The sequence below is a fragment of the Mytilus trossulus genome, chromosome 11 (assembly GCF_036588685.1).
Source record: "Mytilus trossulus isolate FHL-02 chromosome 11, PNRI_Mtr1.1.1.hap1, whole genome shotgun sequence".
In the NCBI taxonomy this organism is placed as follows: Eukaryota; Metazoa; Mollusca; class Bivalvia; order Mytilida; family Mytilidae; genus Mytilus; species Mytilus trossulus.
In genome coordinates this window covers 8,898,910-8,926,514 of record NC_086383.1, presented here as the reverse complement: position 1 = coordinate 8,926,514, position 27,605 = coordinate 8,898,910, and the positions used below count along the sequence as shown (strand labels likewise).

Genomic DNA, 27,605 nt, shown 5'->3' with positions numbered 1-27,605 from the left:
TGAACAATGCTAAAGTTGAAATTTACAAGACTAGTACAATATCGTATATTGAAATCGTATTTTTGACTATCCAGTTGAGCTAACATTTAAAGTTATTAATGTACACTTTTTATTTACCATGCTACGGATCATTTGAAAAAGATAATTGATAATTCATTCAATTTGGCATTCTTTTCTTAAATGTTTTCTTAACACTACAAAAATAGCATAGAAGTGCATATACGTGTAAATAATTGAAGAACCCATTTGGTATAGGTATATATATATAGATGACATTAACTGAACTGGACATATATTTTTATGGGAAATCAGAATCTGAACCGGAGTAAGTATATGTGTATTGTTATACCTCGGGTTGTTTAATGTTCTGTTATAAAGGGGGTGGCAATAGGGGGTGCATTTACATGTAAACAACACCTCGATTTTGGCAAAAACAGTTAACAAAAAATGCAAAAATGCTAATAACAGTTAACAAAGTGGGTTGAAAATAGTTAACAAGTTTAATTGATCTTGGATAACAGTTAACAACACCTTGAAAATGGCCATAACAGGTTAACACAAAAAGGTAATCGTATTGCCCCCCCCCCCCTTCTTATAATAAACGTATAACAAAATAACATAAGGAGATGTGGTATGATTGTCAATTTGACCACTATCCACCAAAGTTCAATTGATGTGAACGTAAGCAACTATAGGTAACCGTATGTACTTCGATTGAGATGAATGCATATATATTTCTGATATGCCTAGCTAGGCTGCGTTGATTCTGGTTTTAGCACACTAAATCTATTATAAATGACGGCATTGTCAAAGGAAATTGATTTAAATTTGGGTTGTTTTTGCATGTTCTTCTGAAAACGGGTTGCAATACTAAATCACAATGCAACGAAAACTATGAGAATGTTGTCAAACAAGTTAAGTACGATACACGTCAACTTTAACATATTGAGTGAACTGATTTGATGTTTAAATTTAATACAGCCTAGATTCTATAAAAAAAAAAACCAAGGGTTAGAATGAGTAGGAAAATTCTTCGTTTTGTTTCTAAAATCACTTATTTAGTACTGTCCTGTCAACTTGAATGATTTGCCATGCTGGTCGTATTGTGTTGTTATAATGATTATTTGTAGTTTATTCGAGCCTGCGACTTTAATCGCAGAAAGCTCGACAAAGGGAAAGTGATCCGGCGACGGCGATGTTAGCTCACTTCTTAAAAGCTTTATATTTCAGAAGGTGGAAGACCTGGATGCTGCATACTTTGTTAATGGATGCCTCATGTTACGAAGTTTCCGTTAATCACATGTCCAATGTCCTTGACTTCATTTTCATGTTTCAGTGACTACTTGGAATAAAGTTGATTTTTAGCTCACCTGGCCCTTCGGGCCAAGTGAGCTTTTCTCATCACTTGGCGTCCGTCTTCCCCTATGAAACTACTGGGCCAAATTAAACCAAACTTGGCTACAATCATCATTGGGGTATCTTTTTTTAAAAATGTGTAGCGTGACCTGCAAAACCAACCAAGATGGCCGCCATGGCTAAAAATAGAACATAGGGGTAAAATGCATTATTTTGGCTAATAACTCAAAAACCAAAGCATTTAGAGCATATCTGACGTGGGATAAAATTGTTTATCAAGTCAAGATCTATCTGCCCTGAAATTTGTAGATGAATCGGACAACCTGTTGCTGGGTTGCTGCCCCTGAATTGGTAATTTTAGGGAAATTTTGCTGTTTTTGGTTATTATCTTAAATATTATTATAGATAGAGTTAAACTGTAAACAGCAATAATGTTCAGCAAAGTAAGATTTACAAATAAGTCAACATGACCAAAATGGTCAGTTGACCCCTTTAGGAGTTATTGCCCTTTAAAGTAAATTTTTAACCATTTTTCGTAAATTTTATATATCTTTTACAAAAATCTTTTTCTCTGAAACTACTGGGCCAAATTAAACCAAACTTAGCCACACTCATCATTGGGGTATCTAGTTTTAAAAATGTGTGGCGTGACCCGCAAAACCAACCAAGATGGCCGCCATGGCTAAAAATAGAACATAGGGGTAAAATGCAGCTTTTGGCTTATAACTCAAAAACCAAAGCATTTAGAGCAAATCTGACGTGGGATAAAATTGTTTATCAGGTCAAGATCTATCTGCCCTGAATTTTTCAGATTAATCGGACAACTGTTGTTGGGTTGCTGTTCCTGAATTGGTAATTTCATGGAAATTTTGCTGTTTTTGGTTATTATCTTGAATATTATTATAGATAGAGATAAACAGTAAACAGCAATAATGTTAAGCAAAGTAAGATTTTCAAATAAGTCAACATGACCAAAATGGTCAGTTGACCCCTTTAGGAGTTATTGCCCTTTAAAGTCAGTTTTTAACCATTTTTCGTAAATTTTATATATTTTTTACAAAAATCTTCTCCTCTGAAACTGCTGAGCCAAATTAATCCAAACTTGGCCACAATCATCTTTGGGGTATCTAGTCTAGAAAATGTGTGGCTAAAAATAGAACATAGGGGTAAAATGCAGTTTTTGGCTTATAACTCAAAAACCAAAGCATTTAGAGCAAATCTGACATGGAGTAAAATTGTTTATGAGGTCTAGATCTATCTGCCCTGAAATTTTCAGATGAATCAGGGAACCTGCTGTTGGGTTGCTTGCTGCCCCTGAATTGGTAATTTTAAGGAAATTTTGCTGTTTTTGTTTATCTTGAATATTATTATAGATAGAGTTAAACTGTAAACAACATTAATGTTCAGCAAAGTAAGATTTACAAATAAGTCAACATGACCAAAATGGTCAGTTGACCCCTTTAGGAGTTATTGCCCTTTGAAGTCAATGTTTTACCCTTTTTCGTAAATTTTAAATATCTTTTACAAAAATCTTCTCCTCTGAAACTGCTGGGCCAAATTAATCCAAACTTGGCCACAATCATCTTTGGGGTATCTAGTCTAGAAAATGTGTGGCGTGATCCGCCAAACCAACCAAGATGGCCGCCAGGGCTAAAAATAGAACATAGGGGTGAAATGCAGCTTTTGGCTTATAACTCATAAACCAAAGCATTTAGAGCAAATCTGACATGGAATAAAATTGTTTGTCAGGTCAAGATCTATCTGCCCTGAAATTTTCAGATGAATCAGAGAACCCGTTGTTGGGTTGCTGTTCCTGAATTGGTAATTTTAAGGAAATTTTGCTGTTTTTGGTTATTATCTTGAATATTATTATAGATAGAGATAAACTGTAAACAGCATTAATGTTCAGCAAAGTAAGATTTACAAATAAGTCAAATGACCAAAATGATCAATTGACCCCCTAAGGAGTTATTGTCCTTTATAGTCAATTTTAAACAATTTTCATAAAATTTGTAAATTTTTACTACCGGTAACATTTTCCACAGAAACTACTGGGCCAAGGTCATTATAGATAGTGATAATTGTAAGCAGTAAGAATGTTCAGTAAAGTAAGATGAACAAACATATCACCACCACCAAAACACAATTTTGTCATGCATCCTCGCTTCTTTTGTTCACATAGACCAAGGTGAGCGACACCGGCTCTTTAGAGCCTCTAGTTTGTAATGATAAATTCTCTCTTATTATAAATAATACTAGAACACACCCGCGAAATCGCGGGTATATATTTACAGCTTGTGGACTGTTGTAGGATGATTTTTTTTTAAAAGATAGTATGTATGGGAAATTTCATAAAAGGTATCGACAGCCTTCTCCCTTGTTTAAAAGTCCGATATTTGTTTCCTATCTGTTAAATTCAAATATTTTCGTGTGTCTGGCCTCAGACCACCATTATTCTCCTCCTTTGCTACAATGCTGCTTTTGGTAAAAGTAAAAAAAAATAACAATTTGCACCGTTTCAAACATGAAAAAATCTAACTGCTTATATATAGACCATTATTAGTCTAATAAAATATGCTTCTAGGACAATCCGTCAGTGTTTTTTTCTTTCTTTTGAGAGCTTCATTAAGATGTCAATGGTAGGATATGCATCATGTATAAATGACTAAGGCTAACTTGAGGCGGGTCGGAGGGGTCCTGATCCCGAAATCCCGCACTTAAAACCATAAAATCCAGAGATGCAGAATTAAAAGAAATGCATATCCCGAAATCACGAAATCGAAAAATATATTCCCGGATCCAGTAAGGATCAATCCCCAAATCCCGAGCTTAAAAACACACGATCCCAACGCCCCGAAAAATGCTCGTCTACTTTTAATCTCTACCTTACTTTCATTTTTGCCAAATCACTATTTTCCCTTTCAACAATAAATTTGTATGCCCCATTTATGGGCATTATGTTTTCAGGCTAGGCTGTCCGTCCGTCCGTTCGCTCGTCCGTCCGTCCGTCCATGTCTGTCCCGCTTCAGGTTAAAGTTTTTGGTCGAGGTAGTTTTAGATGAAGTTAAGCATGTTTTACTTATTTTAATATATATGCAAGTGGTATGACCCCTTAAGTAGTAAACATTTCAAAGAAAACAGTAGACAGAATCGGGGCCGACATTCTATACTAACATAAAAAGTCCTTGACAGAATGCAGATAGTCTCTATATATTGAAGTAGTATAATCGTAGTTTACATGTAGATAAACGCGAAAAGTAATTGTCCTCTCTAAGGAGGTATAATAGTTGTGATTATTGCGATCTAAACACCATGATATGGAGAACGCTCTGAATGGCTTATTTTTTTCTCTCCATTTTTGTTATCCATCATACGATTGGTTGTACTTGTGTCAATTATTTTTCTTATTTTAATACATAAATATATATATACAACTGGTATAGTAAACATTTCAAAGAAAACAGTAGACAAAATACAGAGAGTCTCAACATATAATATTAAAGTATCATTATCGTAGTTTACATATAGATAAACGCGAAAAATAATTATTGTCCTCTAAAAGGAGGTATAATAGTTATGGTTCATGCGATCTTAGCCCCATGCTATGAAGAACGCTCTGATTGGCTTATTTATTTTTCATAATTTAGTTATCTTTCATATGATTGGTTGTATTTGTGCATCTTTCAAACCGGAAATCTAATCTATGACTAAAAGTTAGTCCGATGACGGATTCATATTCGGACCCCTTTTTTGTCGTTTTTCTCCAAAAATAGAGTTATTAGTATACGCATAAAAAGTGGTTGGACTGAACTGAAGGACTGCAACGTCACATTAATTTTAACCAATGAAATGTGCTGTTGCAATAATGTACTCTTCAAAAAAGAAAATACAAAAGAACTAAGGTTAACATGGTTAATAAATAGAACAACTATATAGATACGAAGTTACTATACACATCTATTCATTAGTATTTATGAACAGGTAGGTTATGTAGATAGATATATAAATATGCACGAATATGTATCTACTACAATGACAAAAAGGGAGGATTGTCTTTGTAAATATGTTTCTGGCACATATCCATTAATTAATCCCGAATGGCAGTGCACAAGGACTTCACTTCACTCTCCCAGCTCATAATTTAGCTGTTCTTTTGATATCGGAGGAATGTTCGCCCATTCACGTTCCAGTGGAGGATCAAGGGGAAAGGAGGGTTCCAGGGGTTGGAAACCCCCTTTTTGAGACGATCTATGCATTTGAATGGGGACATATAGTTGGACCCCCCCCCCTCACCTTTTTGTCATGGGTTGGAAACCCCCCTTTTTCCCCTGCATTCGCCCCTTTCATGTTTGCATCCAGTGCGGATCCAGGATGGGGGTTCTGGGGTTGGACTTCCCCTTTTTTGGGACGATTAATGCATTTAAATCGGGACATGTAGTTGGAACCCCCCTTTTTAAATGGCTTGATCTGCCCCTTGCATCCTACATTCGAACCCAAAGTCTGTTCACGCCCAAATTTTATTTTAATTATCCTATACTATGAAATACAAATTGCGCATTGTAATGTCATATTTTATTTGTTTTGTAATAAAAATGATCGGCTCAAAATTTTATTGGTTCTGTTTTCTGGAAAGTGTATTGTTATAAATCTTTTTTTTTACCGACACATGCAGTAAAATGTAGTAAGATCATTATTATTATTATTATCTATTGAATTCATTTTACGCACACATGAACCACTTTTGATATGTGTTAAATTGCTAGTTGATCCCAAATTTTATAAATAACGTTTAAAAATATCCGGTTACAGCAAGAGTCAAAACCTAGTTATCTATGGCACGCCGTTTTTATATTTATTCAAATTTGAAGATATTTTATTTATTTAACAAGATATCTTATTAAGTATTAAGATATGTTTAATTTTTATAAGATATCTTATTTAATTTGAAAGTAAATAAGATATCTCTATTAGTTTATAAGATATCTATATAAGTTAATAAGATATCTCTATTAATTAATAAGATATCTTATAAAGTATATAAGATATCTTACTTCTTTATAAAGATATCTTTTAAATACATACTTTATAAGATATCTTACATGTATAAATTAATAGAGATATCTTATAAACTAATAGATATATCTTATTAATTAATAGAGATATCTTATGAACTAATAGATATATCTTATTAACTTATGGAGATATCTTATTAAGTAGATAAGATATCACTATTGTTAACTATATAAAAGATATCTTATATAGTTAATAAGATATTTTATAAATTAATAGAGATATCTTATATTTCAAATAAGATATCTTTATAAACATTTTAATAAGATATCTTATTTAATAAATCAAATATCTCAATTAATATATAAGATATCTCATTTTGTTATTAAGATATCTCAATTAGTTTATAAGATAACTTATTTAACTGAATAAGATATCTCGAAATTGAATAAATATAATAACGGCGTGCCATAGTTATCATTGAAAAAACTCCAAATTATCTTCCCTTTAACAAAAATGCCTTTTTTTGGCATTAAAAATGAAATATTTTTTTTAGAATTAATAATTCTATTTTATTTTTAATAAACATGTATTCAGAAGAAAAGTATACATTAAATTGACCAATATCTAAAGGAGAAAGAGGAGTCTAATGATGAGACAGTTGAGCCTCAAGTGGCAGATCCCGAACTTATCCTAAAAGGGGGGGGCTCTGACTGACCTAAGGGGGCCCTCTCCAGTCATGCTTCAGTGATTCCCTAAATATTCAACCACATTTTTGCTCAAGTAATTATAGTTTTATTGTTTTATGGTGTTTAAAGAACAATATTTTAATCATATAATAATATATATATTGCAGAAAGTCAGAAAAGATGCTCTAATCAAGAGAAGAAAACGTCAATGTTATAGTGAAAAGTGTAAGCTATTCTTTTTTTATTTAATATCACAAGAAAAATTTTACCTGCTGCATATAATAGCTGAAAAGCTGATGCAAATACAATCTTTCAATTAGTTTAATTGAAGTCTGAAGCTTGATTATCAGTTACTGAATAAATCAAAAGCTCAAACATATTAAACAAATGAATAACCATACCACTGAACCATATGCCTATTATTTTCTTATTTTTTTTTACTGTATGAGTTATAGTTTTCGTATAATTTATTTATAGGCTAGGACTTGGATGAGTCTGTTCAGAGAAGAAGAACAGCCAAGTTTTATATGTATGTACTTAAAGGGCAACCAAATAAGATTTAAAGGTTAGTTTTTAACTTGTGTACTTAAAAAAAAACACACTTAAAGTTGTTTGAATAATGATTTGTTTACAAATAGACCATTTAAGAATTGAAAAATTATGTTATATGTCAAACTGCATTTAAGTTCTACTGCTTTTGTAATTTTTAATGGAGTCAATTACGAATCTCATTATTTTGATATCTTAAATTTTGAGTATAGCAATAAGAGTATATACGCCCTCAGGTATGATCATAAATGATAGTTTTTTATTCATACTATATCTCTCTATTAATTTAAATGAGCATTTGGTATTGAATTATTACTCAATAATCATTTCATTTCTTTTTCAGTATCCAGTGAAGGTCTTACAAAGATAGATGATATTTCACTGTTATAAAGTAAAGGGACAAAAGCTCAGAGCAGCTATATTACAATGTACCATCAGTGCTCTTTCAACAGCTGCATATCAATAAACAGATAAACATATGAACAATTTATTCATGATAAGGGATATGCCCTTGAAATAACATTTTATAATATTTTGTGATAACTTATTGAAAATGTGAGACCTGATTTGTCAGAATTTTGATATAAATCAAGAGTTTAAAATGATCTTGGTCTTGAACATTAAAAAAAAAATTTGATTTGAAAAAAGTTGAAATGTTAAGCAAAGAACAATAACAATTTGCTAAGGAGAGAAAATTATGGATAAAATAAGAGATATAAAACAATGCAATAATTTCCAAAACTGATGGAGAACTGCAAATTGAGTTATAGTCCTTTATGCAACATTTTTAGCTGTATTAATTTGCTTCCAATCATGTATTGCTGTTATGAAATATTTCTGAAGTAAAACTAGTGAAAATGTTATCAAATATATAAACTCTGTATTATGAATGAGATTTTCAGTAAAACTGAATAGATTTTAAATTTAGGAACCTTGTAAAACAATGGAAGATTTTGTTAAAAAATATTTGAAATCATGAATTATAGATATGTTAACAAAGTAACAATCCTTTTTCATCTTTCAAATTTCGAAAACAAGTTTCCAATTCATTGTTTCAATTTCCTAATGGCTAGTCTGATTGTTTCTTTATAATTTGGTATAGATTCAAAATTTAGAAGTAGAGGTGTTTTCAAGGTGTTTCTGACCATTACCAAAATAGATATATTCCCTTTGTCTATTTCTTGATTTTTTTATGATGTGTATATATTGTGTCTGACAATTTTGCATATGTGAAGAATGACATTTATAATGTATTCATATTTTGACCAAAAAAAAACACATTCAGAAATTATTTAGTACAATTTTGTAACATTTGTTAATTGTGAAAATTATTAAAAGAACTTAAAAATCATAATCTGTCTCAACATTTCTGTACAAACATCACCAGTCCTTAATATAGTACCTAGAACATCTACTTTCCTTGGTCAGTGATATGTAAAGATAAGATAGACTGTTGTTAAGTTAAAGGACCTAGAACATCTACAGTCCATGATCACATTATATATGGTATGGACTGAAGGACAATGATATGTAAAAATAGAATAGACTGTTGTTAAGTTTTAGGACCAAGAACATCTACAGTCCATGGTCACATAATATATTATATGGACTGAGGGACATTAATATGGAAAAATAGAATAGACTGTTGTTAAGATTTTGGACCTAAACATCTACAGTCTGTGATCACATAATATATGGTATGGACTGAAGGACAATGATATGTAAAAATAGAATAGACTGTGGTTAAGTTTTAGGACCAAGAACATCTACAGTCCATGATCACATAATATATGATATGGACTGAGGGACATTGATATGTAAAAATAGGATAGACTGTTGTTAAGTTTTCGGACAAAACATCTACAGTCCATGCTCACATAATATATTATATGGACTGAGGGACATTAATATGTAAAAATAGAATAGACTGTTGTTAAGATTTTGGACCTAAACATCTACAGTCTGTGATCACATAACATATGGTATGGACTGAAGGACAATGATATGTAAAAATAGAATAGACTGTGGTTAAGTTTTAGGACCAAGAACATCTACAGTCCATGGTCACATAATATATGATATGGACTGAGGGACATAAATATGTAAAAATAAGATAGACTGTGGTTAAGTTTTAGGACCAAGAACATCTACAGTCCATGATCACATAATATATGATATGGACTGAGGGACATTGATATGTAAAAATAGGATAGACTGTTGTTAAGTTTAAGGACAAAACATCTACAGTCCATGCTCACATAATATATGATATGGACTGAGGGACATTAATATGTAAAAATAGGATAGACTGTGGTTAAGTTTTAGGACCAAGAACATCTACAGTCCATGGTCACATAATATATGATATGGACTGAGGGACATTAATATGTAAAAATAGGATAGACTGTTGTTAAGTTTAAGGACAAAACATCTACAGTCCATGGTCACATAATATATAATATGGACTGAGGGACATTAATATGTAAAAATAGGATAGACTGTGGTTAAGTTTTAGGACCAAGAACATCTACAGTCCATGGTCACATAATATATGATATGGACTGAGGGACATTGATATGTAAAAATAGGATAGACTGTTGTTAAGTTTAAGGACAAAACATCTACAGTCCATGCTCACATAATATATGATATGGACTGAGGGACATTAATATGTAAAAATAGGATAGACTGTTGTTAAGATTTAGGACCAAGAACATCTACAGTCCATGATCACATAATATATGATATGGACTGAGGGAAATTGATATGTAAAAATAGGATAGACTGTTGTTCAGTTTTAGGACCAAGAACATCTACAGTCCATGGTCACATAATATATAATATGGACTGAGGGACATTAATATGGAAAAATAGAATAGACTGTTGTTAAGATTTTGGACCTAAACATCTACAGTCTGTGATCACATAATATATGGTATGGACTGAAGGACAATGATATGTAAAAATAGAATAGACTGTGGTTAAGTTTTAGGACCAAGAACATCTACAGTCCATGATCACATAATATATGATATGGACTGAGGGACATTGATATGTAAAAATAGGATAGACTGTTGTTAAGTTTAAGGACAAAACATCTACAGTCCATGCTCACATAATATATTATATGGACTGAGGGACATTAATATGTAAAAATAGAATAGACTGTTGTTAAGATTTTGGACCTAAACATCTACAGTCTGTGATCACATAACATATGGTATGGACTGAAGGACAATGATATGTAAAAATAGAATAGACTGTGGTTAAGTTTTAGGACCAAGAACATCTACAGTCCATGGTCACATAATATATGATATGGACTGAGGGACATTGATATGTAAAAATAGGATAGACTGTTGTTAAGTTTAAGGACAAAACATCTACAGTCCATGCTCACATAATATATGATATGGACTGAGGGACATTAATATGTAAAAATAGGATAGACTGTTGTTAAGATTTAGGACCAAGAACATCTACAGTCCATGATCACATAATATATGATATGGACTGAGGGAAATTGATATGTAAAAATAGGATAGACTGTTGTTCAGTTTTAGGACCAAGAACATCTACAGTCCATGGTCACATAATATATAATATGGACTGAGGGACATTAATATGGAAAAATAGAATAGACTGTTGTTAAGATTTTGGACCTAAACATCTACAGTCTGTGATCACATAATATATGGTATGGACTGAAGGACAATGATATGTAAAAATAGAATAGACTGTGGTTAAGTTTTAGGACCAAGAACATCTACAGTCCATGATCACATAATATATGATATGGACTGAGGGACATTGATATGTAAAAATAGGATAGACTGTTGTTAAGTTTAAGGACAAAACATCTACAGTCCATGCTCACATAATATATTATATGGACTGAGGGACATTAATATGTAAAAATAGAATAGACTGTTGTTAAGATTTTGGACCTAAACATCTACAGTCTGTGATCACATAACATATGGTATGGACTGAAGGACAATGATATGTAAAAATAGAATAGACTGTGGTTAAGTTTTAGGACCAAGAACATCTACAGTCCATGGTCACATAATATATGATATGGACTGAGGGACATTGATATGTAAAAATAGGATAGACTGTTGTTAAGTTTAAGGACAAAACATCTACAGTCCATGCTCACATAATATATGATATGGACTGAGGGACATTAATATGTAAAAATAGGATAGACTGTTGTTAAGATTTAGGACCAAGAACATCTACAGTCCATGATCACATAATATATGATATGGACTGAGGGAAATTGATATGTAAAAATAGGATAGACTGTTGTTCAGTTTTAGGACCAAGAACATCTACAGTCCATGGTCACATAATATATAATATGGACTGAGGGACATTAATATTATGGAAAAATAGAATAGACTGTTGTTAAGATTTTGGACCTAAACATCTACAGTCTGTGATCACATAATATATGGTATGGACTGAAGGACAATGATATGTAAAAATAGAATAGACTGTGGTTAAGTTTTAGGACCAAGAACATCTACAGTCCATGATCACATAATATATGATATGGACTGAGGGACATTGATATGTAAAAATAGGATAGACTGTTGTTAAGTTTAAGGACAAAACATCTACAGTCCATGCTCACATAATATATTATATGGACTGAGGGACATTAATATGTAAAAATAGAATAGACTGTTGTTAAGATTTTGGACCTAAACATCTACAGTCTGTGATCACATAACATATGGTATGGACTGAAGGACAATGATATGTAAAAATAGAATAGACTGTGGTTAAGTTTTAGGACCAAGAACATCTACAGTCCATGGTCACATAATATATGATATGGACTGAGGGACATTGATATGTAAAAATAGGATAGACTGTTGTTAAGTTTTCGGACAAAACATCTACAGTCCATGCTCACATAATATATGATATGGACTAAGGGACATTAATATGTAAAAATAGGACAGACTGTTGTTCAGTTTTAGGACCAAGAACATCTACAGTCCATGGTCACATAATATATAATATGGACTGAGGGACATTAATATGGAAAAATAGGATAGACTGTTGTTAAGTTTTAGGACCAAGAACATCTACAGTCCATGATCACATAATATATGATATGGACTGAGGGAAATTGATATGTAAAAATAGGATAGACTGTTGTTCAGTTTTAGGACCAAGAACATCTACAGTCCATGGTCACATAATATATAATATGGACTGAGGGACATTAATATGGAAAAATAGAATAGACTGTTGTTAAGATTTTGGACCTAAACATCTACAGTCTGTGATCACATAACATATGGTATGGACTGAAGGACAATGATATGTAAAAATAGAATAGACTGTGGTTAAGTTTTAGGACCAAGAACATCTACAGTCCATGGTCACATAATATATGATATGGACTGAGGGACATTGATATGTAAAAATAGGATAGACTGTTGTTAAGTTTAAGGACAAAACATCTACAGTCCATGATCACATAATATATGATATGGACTGAGGGAAATTGATATGTAAAAATAGGATAGACTGTTGTTCAGTTTTAGGACCAAGAACATCTACAGTCCATGGTCACATAATATATAATATGGACTGAGGGACATTAATATTATGGAAAAATAGAATAGACTGTTGTTAAGATTTTGGACCTAAACATCTACAGTCTGTGATCACATAATATATGGTATGGACTGAAGGACAATGATATGTAAAAATAGAATAGACTGTGGTTAAGTTTTAGGACCAAGAACATCTACAGTCCATGATCACATAATATATGATATGGACTGAGGGACATTGATATGTAAAAATAGGATAGACTGTTGTTAAGTTTAAGGACAAAACATCTACAGTCCATGCTCACATAATATATTATATGGACTGAGGGACATTAATATGTAAAAATAGAATAGACTGTTGTTAAGATTTTGGACCTAAACATCTACAGTCTGTGATCACATAACATATGGTATGGACTGAAGGACAATGATATGTAAAAATAGAATAGACTGTGGTTAAGTTTTAGGACCAAGAACATCTACAGTCCATGGTCACATAATATATGATATGGACTGAGGGACATTGATATGTAAAAATAGGATAGACTGTTGTTAAGTTTTCGGACAAAACATCTACAGTCCATGCTCACATAATATATGATATGGACTGAGGGACATTAATATGTAAAAATAGGACAGACTGTTGTTCAGTTTTAGGACCAAGAACATCTACAGTCCATGGTCACATAATATATAATATGGACTGAGGGACATTAATATGGAAAAATAGGATAGACTGTTGTTAAGTTTTAGGACCAAGAACATCTACAGTCCATGATCACATAATATATGATATGGACTGAGGGAAATTGATATGTAAAAATAGGATAGACTGTTGTTCAGTTTTAGGACCAAGAACATCTACAGTCCATGGTCACATAATATATAATATGGACTGAGGGACATTGATATGTAAAAATAGGATAGACTGTTGTTAAGTTTAAGGACAAAACATCTACAGTCCATGGTCACATAATATATGATATGGACTGAGGGACATTAATATGGAAAAATAGAATAGACTGTTGTTAAGATTTTGGACCTAAACATCTACAGTCTGTGATCACATAACATATGGTATGGACTGAAGGACAATGATATGTAAAAATAGAATAGACTGTGGTTAAGTTTTAGGACCAAGAACATCTACAGTCCATGGTCACATAATATATGATATGGACTGAGGGACATTGATATGTAAAAATAGGATAGACTGTTGTTAAGTTTAAGGACAAAACATCTACAGTCCATGCTCACATAATATATGATATGGACTGAGGGACATTAATATGTAAAAATAGGATAGACTGTTGTTAAGATTTAGGACCAAGAACATCTACAGTCCATGATCACATAATATATGATATGGACTGAGGGAAATTGATATGTAAAAATAGGACAGACTGTTGTTCAGTTTTAGGACCAAGAACATCTACAGTCCATGGTCACATAATATATAATATGGACTGAGGGACATTAATATGGAAAAATAGGATAGACTGTTGTTAAGTTTTAGGACCAAGAACATCTACAGTCCATGATCACATAATATATGATATGGACTGAGGGAAATTGATATGTAAAAATAGGATAGACTGTTGTTCAGTTTTAGGACCAAGAACATCTACAGTCCATGGTCACATAATATATAATATGGACTGAGGGACATTAATATGGAAAAATAGGATAGACTGTTGTTAAGTTTAAGGACAAAACATCTACAGTCCATGGTCACATAATATATGATATGGACTGAGGGACATTAATATGGAAAAATAGAATAGACTGTTGTTAAGATTTTGGACCTAAACATCTACAGTCTGTGATCACATAATATATGGTATGGACTGAATGACAATGATATGTAAAAATAGAATAGACTGTGGTTAAGTTTTAGGACCAAGAACATCTACAGTCCATGATCACATAATATATGATATGGACTGAGGGACATTGATATGTAAAAATAGGATAGACTGTTGTTAAGTTTAAGGACAAAACATCTACAGTCCATGCTCACATAATATATGATATGGACTGAGGGACATTAATATGTAAAAATAGAATAGACTGTTGTTAAGATTTTGGACCTAAACATCTACAGTCTGTGATCACATAACATATGGTATGGACTGAAGGACAATGATATGTAAAAATAGAATAGACTGTGGTTAAGTTTTAGGACCAAGAACATCTACAGTCCATGGTTACATAATATATGATATGGACTGAGGGACATTGATATGTAAAAATAGGATAGACTGTTGTTTAGTTTAAGGACCAAGAACATCTACATTCCGTGATCACATAATATATGCTATGGACTGAAGGACATTAATCTGCATTTCGATTGTCAAAATAGCGGGACGTTTTATTTGTCTAAGTTGCTCGTCTCTCAACCCACAAGAATTACAAGATACTTCACAAGAACCTATTAACGAACATCTAAAGATTGAGTTTGCTGCACTTAATTTGGTCCCATGAACAGAGGCTGGAATGAACTTTTGTCTTGGAAAAGATGTTCAGTTAAGCTTCTGCAGTTCAACCAGGGTCTTTCGTTAAGAATTTGGCCTTTCATCAACCAGTATCATATGAAGTGACATTCATAATTCCACGATTAAGATATTTTTCAAGTCTTGTGGACAACTGTTACAGTAACGAATAAACGAATAACCTATGGTAGAAAGGAATTTTTATTAAAAAAAAATATATAGTTGTACAGTTGATGTTTTGAACAATAAATGCCCTAATAAACTTGGAAAAATTGTTGAGGTAGGAGTACAAAGATAAGACACCTTAAGCGTGAAACTATTCTTGAAAATAAAGACCGTAACTACCATGAAGACAAGGGCCCAGGCAACTACCTCACTAAAATTTCAACATTGGCCTTCTTTCGTGTATTTTTTTTACAGTAAAATACGAATTATAGTTTTTTGTTGTTCTGTCTCAAATTTAATTTCTATATCTTGTCATTAATATAACTCGGCATCTAAACGGTCGATGTTTCTCGAACAAACACAATAAAGGTAATCATCATGATTCTCTGGTTAAAGCAGGCTCTTGGAGGTAAGGCCAAAAGCAATACTGAAGGTGAGGAAGTCATTGTTCTATATTGAAATAACCAATGTTGTAAGTGATCACAAAAGGGTAAAGAGTTTTTGTATTGTATATAATTTCATTGGAACTAATCCAAAAACTATAAACAGACTGACAAATCAAGTACTGTCGAGCTAAACGGTAATGCGTTCGGATTCAAATAACGTTATAATATGATTTTAGAACAGCAACCATTTGCCAATAAAGAAATAAAATCACCAACATCCACATATCTACAGAAAGGACCGAACGTGTTTTTCTTATTTCAAAAGATAATTCTATAATTTTGGCACCATACATTTATTTTATTGAACTCGCAAATCTTACTGACTTTTGCGTAAAAAAATGCATGTCCGGCGTAACATTTCAGATTAAATCAAATGCATTTCTTTATGTTCCGTTGTTATTTAGCACATACAATCTGCGAAATTTAGTGTATCAGTTTCCTACTAGATTTAGATTATAACATCATACCCGTTTGTTGTATTGTCTGAAATGTGAAGCAAGCCTACAACGAAATATTCAGCAGAGGAACCTGTTAATGAGTTTTAAGAAAAGTTTATCAGAACTTATTATTATCCATATAAAATAATCAAATCATATTAAAACTATACTCAATAGAAAGTGCAGAAAAAGAAAAACATTTTCAAAGTTTCAAATATAAAAAAAAAATTCTTGAAGCAGAATTTAAAAAAAAACGAATGTCTAGCCACTATGTCCAAACCGGCGTTATTGTTGTCCATTCCTTAGGTGAAACATGTATTAATACTAAATGTGCATTTAGAAACTGATTAGAATCCGAGTTACAATCGGTAATTATCTTTCTATAAAAGAATACTTGATTAAGGTTGAAACTTCGATATAAATGAATGAAATGTGCTGTCAGAGTGAACATGAACTGAATAGTCATGAAACATTTGCCACTGGACATGAGACAAAAATTAACTACCAATCATGTATTCAAACCCTTATGTCCATGAATGATGACACAAACAACAATATGTGTAATTGCATATTCACAAAGCAACAAACTTTCTGTAATTATCGGTTGTCTTTTAAACAAACCAAATAAACATGCGACATGAAAATAAATCTATCAACACACTCCATTTCTCTAGACATGGACACTGTTACAGTAATGTACTTGTGTTCATTATTTCTTTTTACCAGTACATTTTTGGCTGATTCTTTACGGAGAACACACCAAACTATACAAAATTCTGTTTGGTTCACCCCTATTTTAAGTGTTTAATGTATTTGCTTTAAATAATTCACTCTTCAATAAATACAAAAATTGTTGCATGAAGACACACAAAACTCAAATGTTCTTCCCAAACAAATTATGTATGTACCACACCAAATCAACTTAAAATCTTACATACAAACTTTTATTCAGTAAAACCTAATTTGAGCCTTAGCTTTATTATTTCCCTCCTTCGGGAGAAACACATAGTAGCGTATCGCCATGTTAGTTATTCGACAAAACTTAAAAAAGTGCATTTAGTTTTACAAAATGTTCGCTACTCGGCACCTCAGTCAGATTTTCTGAATTTGGTTTGAGTAAATATATGCCATTATTTCCACTAATACCAACCAACCTTGATATTCCTAAGTTGGAATTTTGGATCCTCAATGCTCTTCAACTTTGTATTTATTCGGCTTTTTAACTATTTTGATCTGAGCGTCACTGATGAGTCTTATGTAGACGAAACGCGCGTATATAATTTTCCACAAATGTCAGAGTGTGACGTTTTATTCGATGCCTCGTGTAGAGAGAGTATCAGGCTCTCTGCAGGTTATGAAATATTGCAACAAATCAATGAGGGGTGGTCGGTAGCCTTTTGCAAGGCAAATGTTTGTCCCTATTCAATATACGTTTATCATCCAGCAGCACTTCAAGTTTCATTGACCTTTTTCACCCCGGATGGTATCTATTATAGTACCTGACCGTTGTATTTATTGTTAAATTGTTTACACATGTTATATTTGTCACTGGACATTAAGCAAATTATAATATTTTAAGTACTTCATGAATTATGTTATTCTAACTATGAAGACTCACAGGAGGATAAGTTTTAACTAATGATATTATTCTCTTGAAATAAAGATAATGTATTTCTTCGTTCATTTTTCCTTATTTGCTTTGTCTATTATATGCCTTTTTCAGCTCATCTGGCCCACCACTTGGCGTCCTTCGACCTGCGTCGTCCGTTATCTTTTATAAAAACCTTCTCCTCTGAACCTACTGGGCCTAATTCCAAATTCAATCAAATTTGGCCACAATCATCATTTAGGTATCAGCTAGTTTAAAACATGTGTCCGATGAACCGGTCAATCAACCAAGGCGGTGGCTGGCATGGTTAAAAATAGAACATAGGGGTAAAATGTAGATTCTGGAATATATCTCTAAATCCAAAGCATTTAGAGCAAATCTGAAATGGGTTTAAATTGTTTACTAGACCAAGATCTATCTGCCCTGAAATTTTCAAACAAATCGTACAACCCCTTGTCGGGTTGCTGCAACTGAAATTTTAAGGAAATTTTGCAGTTTTAGGTTATGATCATAAATATAATAAAAAATAGAGTTAAACTGTACGATCTACAAAGTCAAACATGACCAAAATTTTCAATTGACCACTTGATTTTTCTTCTCCTTTGAAACTACTGAGGAAAATTTAACCAAACTTTGCCACAATCAGGATTATGGTATCTAGTTTTAGAAATGTGTTTGGTGACCCTGCCATCCAACCCATATGGCAGACATGGCTAAAAATATAACAAAGAGGAGAAATGCCGTTTATGACTTTAATGTCTGAAACTAAAGCAAAACATTAACGGTTGCATTATTTCATGCATCAATTAATCAAATACAAATATCAGGAAAGCTACACAGGCTCTTTGTAGCCTCTAGTTGTGTTTCCTTGTTACATGTTTGTTGTTATAGAGATTATAACACATTTTTGACTATTGTACCCCTATTTTTGACATTTTTAACTATCATAAAATTGAGAATGGAAATGGGGAATGTTTTAAAATGTTCACATATTGTTGTTAATATAGTGAAATTTTATACGGCTGTCACCCAAGGGAGAGGTTCAGAGAATATGTACATTATGTAATGAGGGAATAGAGATGAGTTACAGTACATATATTGTTCATCTGTAAAAATGCTGATGCAACTGCTCTTAAATCAACGTTTATACCAAATTATTAGGTTATGAATCCAAGCAAGAATATATTTACTGGCTTGCTGTCTATATGCAACGTACAAGTTCAAAGGAAATTATGAAATATTTAAACTTATTATACCAATTGTCCTTTGTGATATACTATGTATTTATGTTTCGTCTGTCCTGTCTCGCTATGTATTATCTCATGTTTGTATATATTGTCCTCTTGTACATCTGTATGAGTCTGAGGTTATGAATAAAATCTTCAAAAATCTTGAATCTTGAAACTATATCTATAAAACCAGATTTAAACTACCGTTTTATAAGGAAATGATTTTTTCCAAGTCAGGAATAACATGGAAGTTGTTATCCGTTCATTTGATGAGTTTGGGCTTTTAATTTTTCCATTTGACTTAAGACTTTCCATTTTCTTCGGGGTATGGTATTTTCTTATTTTACTTTCTATATTGTTCAATTATATCCGTGTCGGACTAATGGGGTGTCAGAATAATGGGGTTTCGGACTAATGGGTGTCGGAATAACGGGCTGCCCCGATCCAGGGCCAGCCCCGTTATTCCGACACCCCATTTTGGATCAATCTGTTCTATGATAGGGTTGTTTTCTCTTTGACACATTCCCCATTTCCATTCTCAATTTCTTACGGATAGATTTAACTGTTTCAGTATATCTCTGACAGTCAAAGACATATATAATGTGTATCTAGGACTGCTGAGTTTGTCTCCCCTTGATGTACAACACTGTCTACGGAAAGATTGAACTGTTTCAGTATATATGTGACAGTCAAAGACCTATATAATGTGTATCTAGGACTGCTGAATTTGTCTCCCCTTGATGTACAACACTGTCTATGGAAAGATTGAACTGTTTCAGTATATATGTGACAGTCAAAGACATATATAATGTGTATCTAGGACTGCTGAGTTTGTCTCCCCTTGATGTACAACACTGTCTACGGAAAGATTAGACTGTTTCAGTATATATGTGACAGTCAAAGACATATATAATGTGTATCTAGGACTGCTGAGTTTGTCTCCCCTTGATGTACAACACTGTCTACGGAAAGATTAGACTGTTTCAGTATATATGTGACAGTCAAAGACATATATAATGTGTATCTAGGACTGCTGAGTTTGTCTCCCCTTGATGTACAACACTGTCTACGGAAAGATTGAACTGTTTCAGTATATATGTGACAGTCAAAGACATATATAATGTGTATCTAGGACTGCTGAATTTGTCTCCCCTTGATGTACAACACTGTCTATGGAAAGATTGAACTGTTTCAGTATATATGTGACAGTCAAAGACATATATAATGTGTATCTAGGACTGCTGAGTTTGTCTCCCCTTGATGTACAACACTGTCTACGGAAAGATTAGACTGTTTCAGTATATATGTGACAGTCAAAGACATATATAATGTGTATCTAGGACTGCTGAGTTTGTCTCCCCTTGATGTACAACACTGTCTATGGAAATATTAGACTGTTTCAGTATATATGTCTGACAGTCAAAGACATATATAATGTGTATCTAGGACTGCTGAGTTTGTCTCCCCTTGATGTACAACACTGTCTACGGAAAGATTAGACTGTTTCAGTATATATGTGACAGTCAAAGACATATATAATGTGTATCTAGGACTGCTAAGTTTGTCTCCCCTTGATGTACAACCCTGTCTATGGAAAGATTGAACTGTTTCAGTATATATGTCTGACAGTCAAAGACATATATAATGTGTATCTAGGACTGCTGAGTTTGTCTCCCCTTGATGTACAACACTGTCTACGGAAAGATTAGACTGTTTCAGTATATATGTGACAGTCAAAGACATATATAATGTGTATCTAGGACTGCTGAGTTTGTCTCCCCTTGATGTACAACACTGTCTACGGAAAGATTAGACTGTTTCAGTATATATGTGACAGTCAAAGACATATATAATGTGTATCTAGGACTGCTGAGTTTGTCTCCCCTTGATGTACAACACTGTCTACGGAAAGATTGAACTGTTTCAGTATATATGTGACAGTCAAAGACATATATAATGTGTATCTAGGACTGCTGAATTTGTCTCCCCTTGATGTACAACACTGTCTATGGAAAGATTGAACTGTTTCAGTATATATGTGACAGTCAAAGACATATATAATGTGTATCTAGGACTGCTGAGTTTGTCTCCCCTTGATGTACAACACTGTCTACGGAAAGATTAGACTGTTTCAGTATATATGTGACAGTCAAAGACATATATAATGTGTATCTAGGACTGCTGAGTTTGTCTCCCCTTGATGTACAACACTGTCTATGGAAATATTAGACTGTTTCAGTATATATGTCTGACAGTCAAAGACATATATAATGTGTATCTAGGACTGCTGAGTTTGTCTCCCCTTGATGTACAACACTGTCTACGGAAAGATTAGACTGTTTCAGTATATATGTGACAGTCAAAGACATATATAATGTGTATCTAGGACTGCTAAGTTTGTCTCCCCTTGATGTACAACCCTGTCTATGGAAAGATTGAACTGTTTCAGTATATATGTCTGACAGTCAAAGACATATATAATGTGTATCTAGGACTGCTGAGTTTGTCTCCCCTTGATGTACAACACTGTCTACGGAAAGATTAGACTGTTTCAGTATATATGTGACAGTCAAAGACATATATAATGTGTATCTAGGACTGGTGAGTTTGTCTCCCCTTGATGTACAACACTGTCTACGGAAAGATTAGACTGTTTCAGTATATATGTCTGACAGTCAAAGACATATATAATGTGTATCTAGGACTGCTGAGTTTGTCTCCCCTTGATGTACAACACTGTCTACGGAAAGATTAGACTGTTTCAGTATATATGTGACAGTCAAAGACATATATAATGTGTATCTAGGACTGCTGAGTTTGTCTCCCCTTGATGTACAACCCTGTCTATGGAAAGATTGAACTGTTTCAGTATATATGTCTGACAGTCAAAGACATATATAATGTGTATCTAGGACTGCTGAGTTTGTCTCCCCTTGATGTACAACACTGTCTATGGAAATATTAGACTGTTTCAGTATATATGTCTGACAGTCAAAGACATATATAATGTGTATCTAGGACTGCTGAGTTTGTCTCCCCTTGATGTACAACACTGTCTACGGAAAGATTAGACTGTTTCAGTATATATGTGACAGTCAAAGACATATATAATGTGTATCTAGGACTGCTGAGTTTGTCTCCCCTTGATGTACAACACTGTCTATGGAAAGATTGAACTGTTTCAGTATATATGTGACAGTCAAAGACATATATAATGTGTATCTAGGACTGCTGAGTTTGTCTCCCCTTGATGTACAACACTGTCTACGGAAAGATTGAACTGTTTCAGTATATATGTGACAGTCAAAGACCTATATAATGTGTATTTAGGACTGCTGAATTTGTCTCCCCTTGATGTACAACACTGTCTACGGAAAGATTAGACTGTTTCAGTATATATGTGACAGTCAAAGACATATATAATGTGTATCTAGGACTGCTGAGTTTGTCTCCCCTTGATGTACAACACTGTCTACGGAAAGATTGAACTGTTTCAGTATATATGTGACAGTCAAAGACATATATAATGTGTATCTAGGACTGCTGAGTTTGTCTCCCCTTGATGTACAACACTGTCTATGGAAAGATTGAACTGTTTCAGTATATATGTCTGACAGTCAAAGACATATATAATGTGTATCTAGGACTGCTGAGTTTGTCTCCCCTTGATGTACAACACTGTCTATGGAAAGATTGAACTGTTTCAGTATATATGTCTGACAGTCAAAGACATATATAATGTGTATCTAGGACTGCTGAGTTTGTCTCCCCTTGATGTACAACACTGTCTACGGAAAGATTAGACTGTTTCAGTATATTTCTGACAGTCGAAGGTAATCTATATATTAGTCACATTGATGCTCTTAATAGTTTTCTGTTCGGTGTGAGCCAAGGCTCCAGGTTGAACACTGTCCAATGACCTATTATGGTTTACTTTTACAAATTTTGACTAGGATGGAGAGTCATTTCATTGGCACCCATATGACAGCTTCTAATATCTTATAATACCTTGATAATTAGCTTAAAATGTGTTTTGTGATTTTATTTCAATCATTCATCATCAATTTCTTTGTGGGTTTAAATCTATAAGAATATTTCTCAACACCTTACTGTTTCTTTAAAGAGATATATTATTAATTTGTATATTTTGACTAATTTGATTCATTCCAGAATAAAGTCACATGTTTAACAATTTATTCAAAGGTTGACTGAAAAGGGCAAATTAAAAAGTGATATATTTGTTGACTTTAATTGTTCTTAAACTGTAGTCTAAAATGCAGATATATTTGATATTTTTTAGTGTTGGATGATAGATTGTTCCAGTCTTGTATAGTATCATAGACAAAGCTGTTTTTGAACAGTTTTTAATATTTGGTATAGAATAATCAGTATGTGCAGCACTTCCAATATTATGATTATTCAAATAAAAATTTTCACATAAAGACTGTGTATTAGATACATAATTTAATCAAAGTTGAGTAACTTAATCTTTTACACATAGCATATTAACATTATCTAAAAATCACATGTAATTCTAAACCCTGGACCCAGACCAAGGAAGTATCTCACCAACTTATTCTATACAACTTGCAATTTTCTTGTTTTCCCTCAGCCCACACTATTATACCATGAAGAACAAGATTAATCGAAATAGCATTGTATCGGAGTCGATGCCAGAGTCATCATTGATATAGTATGGAAATATTTGGCATTCTATAGAAAAAACTCTATATTGTAACACAGTAATTTTTTTGATGTTGGAAACTATTTGTTCACAATATTAAAAAATAATAATTATGAGATCTCCTAAATATTTGATAAAATCTGACAATCTTATAAGGTGATCATTACATTTTACATGAAAATTGATATTTTGTCTATTTTTTTTTTTGAAATGCTGTTTTTCCTAGAATAAAGAATGTATATCTTTTTATCAACTATGTGGAAATAATGTCTGCATTTTTATGAGTATGTTAATAAATAATCAACATAAAAAAAATCATTTATGTCTTAATCAATATTGATTGACATATCATTCATATATGTTAAAAATTACAGTGGTCCAAAGATACCTCCTTGTGAGACAGTTCCTGAGCCTATCATGGATTCTGAATTTTTGACATAACATATTTAAATGTACAAATTAAATTCTATCAATAAGGTAAGATCTTAAATGGTCTACAGATTAGTCTACAGATTGAACACCCATAACTTCAAGTTTGAACATAAAATATTCAACAGATAATATAAATATATACTTTTCAAATTCTTGGTTTTTATCACATTGAGAGATTTACCTTTTAGGATTATTAAAAAACCATGGACTTTAAGGTGGTATCTAACACTACAGGGAGATTACTCTGTAAAATCAGCTTAACATTTTAATTATGTGATGTTGTAAAAGAATATTAAGCTTCTCAATGATCAAAATTAGTGTTTTGTCAAACCAGTGTAGTTTGTCTGATATAATGTTTGGTTAAAATTGTTTGAAATTCTGAAATTTTTGTCAAGGGGTCAAAGTAAATACTTTGTCAAAATTTTAAGAAAAGTAAACCAGCCAAATTAATTTCAGTGAAGGTGTTGGATACCACCTTAAAAAATTATTGCAATTATTTTATCAAGATATAAAAAAAAACAGACTAAAGATGACATAGTCAACATTTAACCATATTGTTGTAATCTTATGATGAATGATATTGATAAATAGTCCTGAAAGTAATAGATGTGTGTTTTTGTTCATTACATACTAAATAATAAATTGATAAAGAGTCTAAACAGTACAACCAATTGATCTTTCCAATGGATTGTTGTTTTTTCCGCATACAGATAATTTAATATGGTTAAAAAAGTTATTTCTTGTCATGTATGACACTGTATACTTCAGTTTTTTTTATCTGGCTATTAAATTGTTCTACCACTTGGCTGTTTAGGTCTTTGTATTGTGGAAAACTTCTCATTTCATAGCTATCACTGCAACCTGCAATACAGGATTATAGTCCAAAGTATAGAAATTGAATGTGCTGCTGTTGACAATATAATAATGAATGTGATTATTTGAAATGTACAATAAGTCATGTTTATGCTATGATGAAGCTGGCTATATTGATTTTTATTAATATATTTTAATGAATTTCAAGAACAGAATATAAATTTCAGCCATCTTACATTCAAATCATTTAACAAATATTTAGCAAGTAAGCATGAAAGTGAATTTAAAAAGTAAAAGAAAAGAAATAGCTTATAAAGCAAAAATATATTATGACAAAACAAGTGCTTTTCAAAAAATGTCTTGGGCTAAGGCTATTAAATTACCAAAATGATTATCCCAATGAAATCCATCAACTTTGAACTGTGTATTTTTGAAAAAGTGTGGATCACGATTTAAGAAGTATCAATGAAGATTGCAGACATTGTCATAGATGATGAGTTCAGGAGCTGAAATAAAAAGTCTAGCTTTAAACATACAGTTAGATTAAAGAAATGAGTACCACATTTTGCAAATAACCTTCTAATTTTCAAGCATTGGGATAAATATCAACAATTTCTAAAATTAACATATCATATTGCATATAAATACCTACAACAAATATATTGTTTGAAAAGCAGGTTGTGACTAACATTTAATATGAAATGGAATATTAATTTGTATGGTGTAAATAGGTAAACATAGAAGGGAGATAATATTTACAGTCCTACATACATATTTTATATGTAGAGAAGACTGATAACCTTAACAAGAATCTGTAAATAAGTAAACATAAAAGGGAGATAATATTTACAGTCCTACATACATATTTTATATGTAGAGAAGACTGATAACCTTAACAAGAATCTACAAACAGGTAAACAGAGAAGGGAGATAATATTTAAAGTCCTAGATACATATTTTATATGTAGATTGACTTATAACCTTAAAAAGAAACAGTATATAGGTAAACAGAGAAGGGAGATAATATTTACAGTCCTACATACATATTTTATATGTAGAGAAGACTGATAACCTTAACAAGAATCAGCAAACAGGTAAACAGAGAAGGGAGATAATATTTACAGTCCTAGATACATATTTTATATGTAGAGAAGACTGATGACCTTAACAAGAATCTACAAATAGGTAAACAGAGAAGGGAGATAATATTTACAGTCCTAGATACATATTTTATATGTAGAGAAGACTGATAACCTTAACAAGAATCTACAAACAGGTAAACATAGAAGGGAAATAATATTTACAGTCCTACATACATATTTTATATGTAGAGAAGACTGATAACCTTAACAAGAATCAGCAAACAGGTAAACAGAGAAGGGAGACAATATTTACAGTCCTAGATACATTATTTTATATGTAGAGAAGACTGATAACCTTAACAAGAATCTGTAAATAGGTAAATACAAAAGGGAGATATTATCTAAAGTCCTAGATACATATTATACAGGCACATTTGTACTTTTGACATTAACAATAACCTTTACATATATAGTCAGGCATACAAGGGAGATAATATTCACAGTCTTAGAAATATATTAAATAAATTCTGAAAGTTAATGTGAATTTTTGAATGCAAATAATGTGATTGGACCTTTACCAGAACCTTTAAACACATATAGATATGCAAATCCAGATTCAAAATTATGCCTAGACTCACAAGGATATTTATCTTGACATGTAGATTGACTTATAACCTTAAAAAGAAACAGTATATAGGTAAACAGAGAAGGGAGATAATATTTACAGTCCTACATACATATTTTATATGTAGAGAAGACTGATAACCTTAACAAGAATCAGCAAACAGGTAAACAGAGAAGGGAGATAATATTTACAGTCCTAGATACATATTTTATATGTAGAGTAGACTTATAACCTTAACAAGAATCAGCAAACAGGTAAACAGAGAAGGGAGATAATATTTACAGTCCTAGATACATATTTTATATGTAGAGAAGACTGATAACCTTAACAAGAATCAGCAAACAGGTAAACAGAGAAGGGAGATAATATTTACAGTCCTACATACATATTTTATATGTAGAGAAGACT

General features: G+C 32.3%; 1 protein-coding gene and 1 long non-coding RNA gene across 2 annotated transcripts in view; both read left to right on the top strand.

The window, feature by feature from the left end:
* The first annotated feature begins 227 nt into the window (after window positions 1-227).
* Window positions 228-27,605, top strand: part of LOC134691694 (uncharacterized) — a 32,333-nt gene continuing 4,955 nt past the window's right edge. The window contains exon 1 of the mRNA XM_063552255.1: window positions 228-325. Coding sequence (XP_063408325.1) covers window positions 270-325 — 56 coding nt within the window. The 5' untranslated portion in view covers window positions 228-269. The remainder of the gene's footprint in view (window positions 326-27,605) is intronic.
* On the top strand, window positions 5,267-8,964 carry LOC134691693 (uncharacterized). Its single transcript, XR_010102182.1, has 4 exons — window positions 5,267-5,337; window positions 7,223-7,280; window positions 7,533-7,620; window positions 7,948-8,964. It is a non-coding gene; the product is annotated as an uncharacterized LOC134691693 (long non-coding RNA).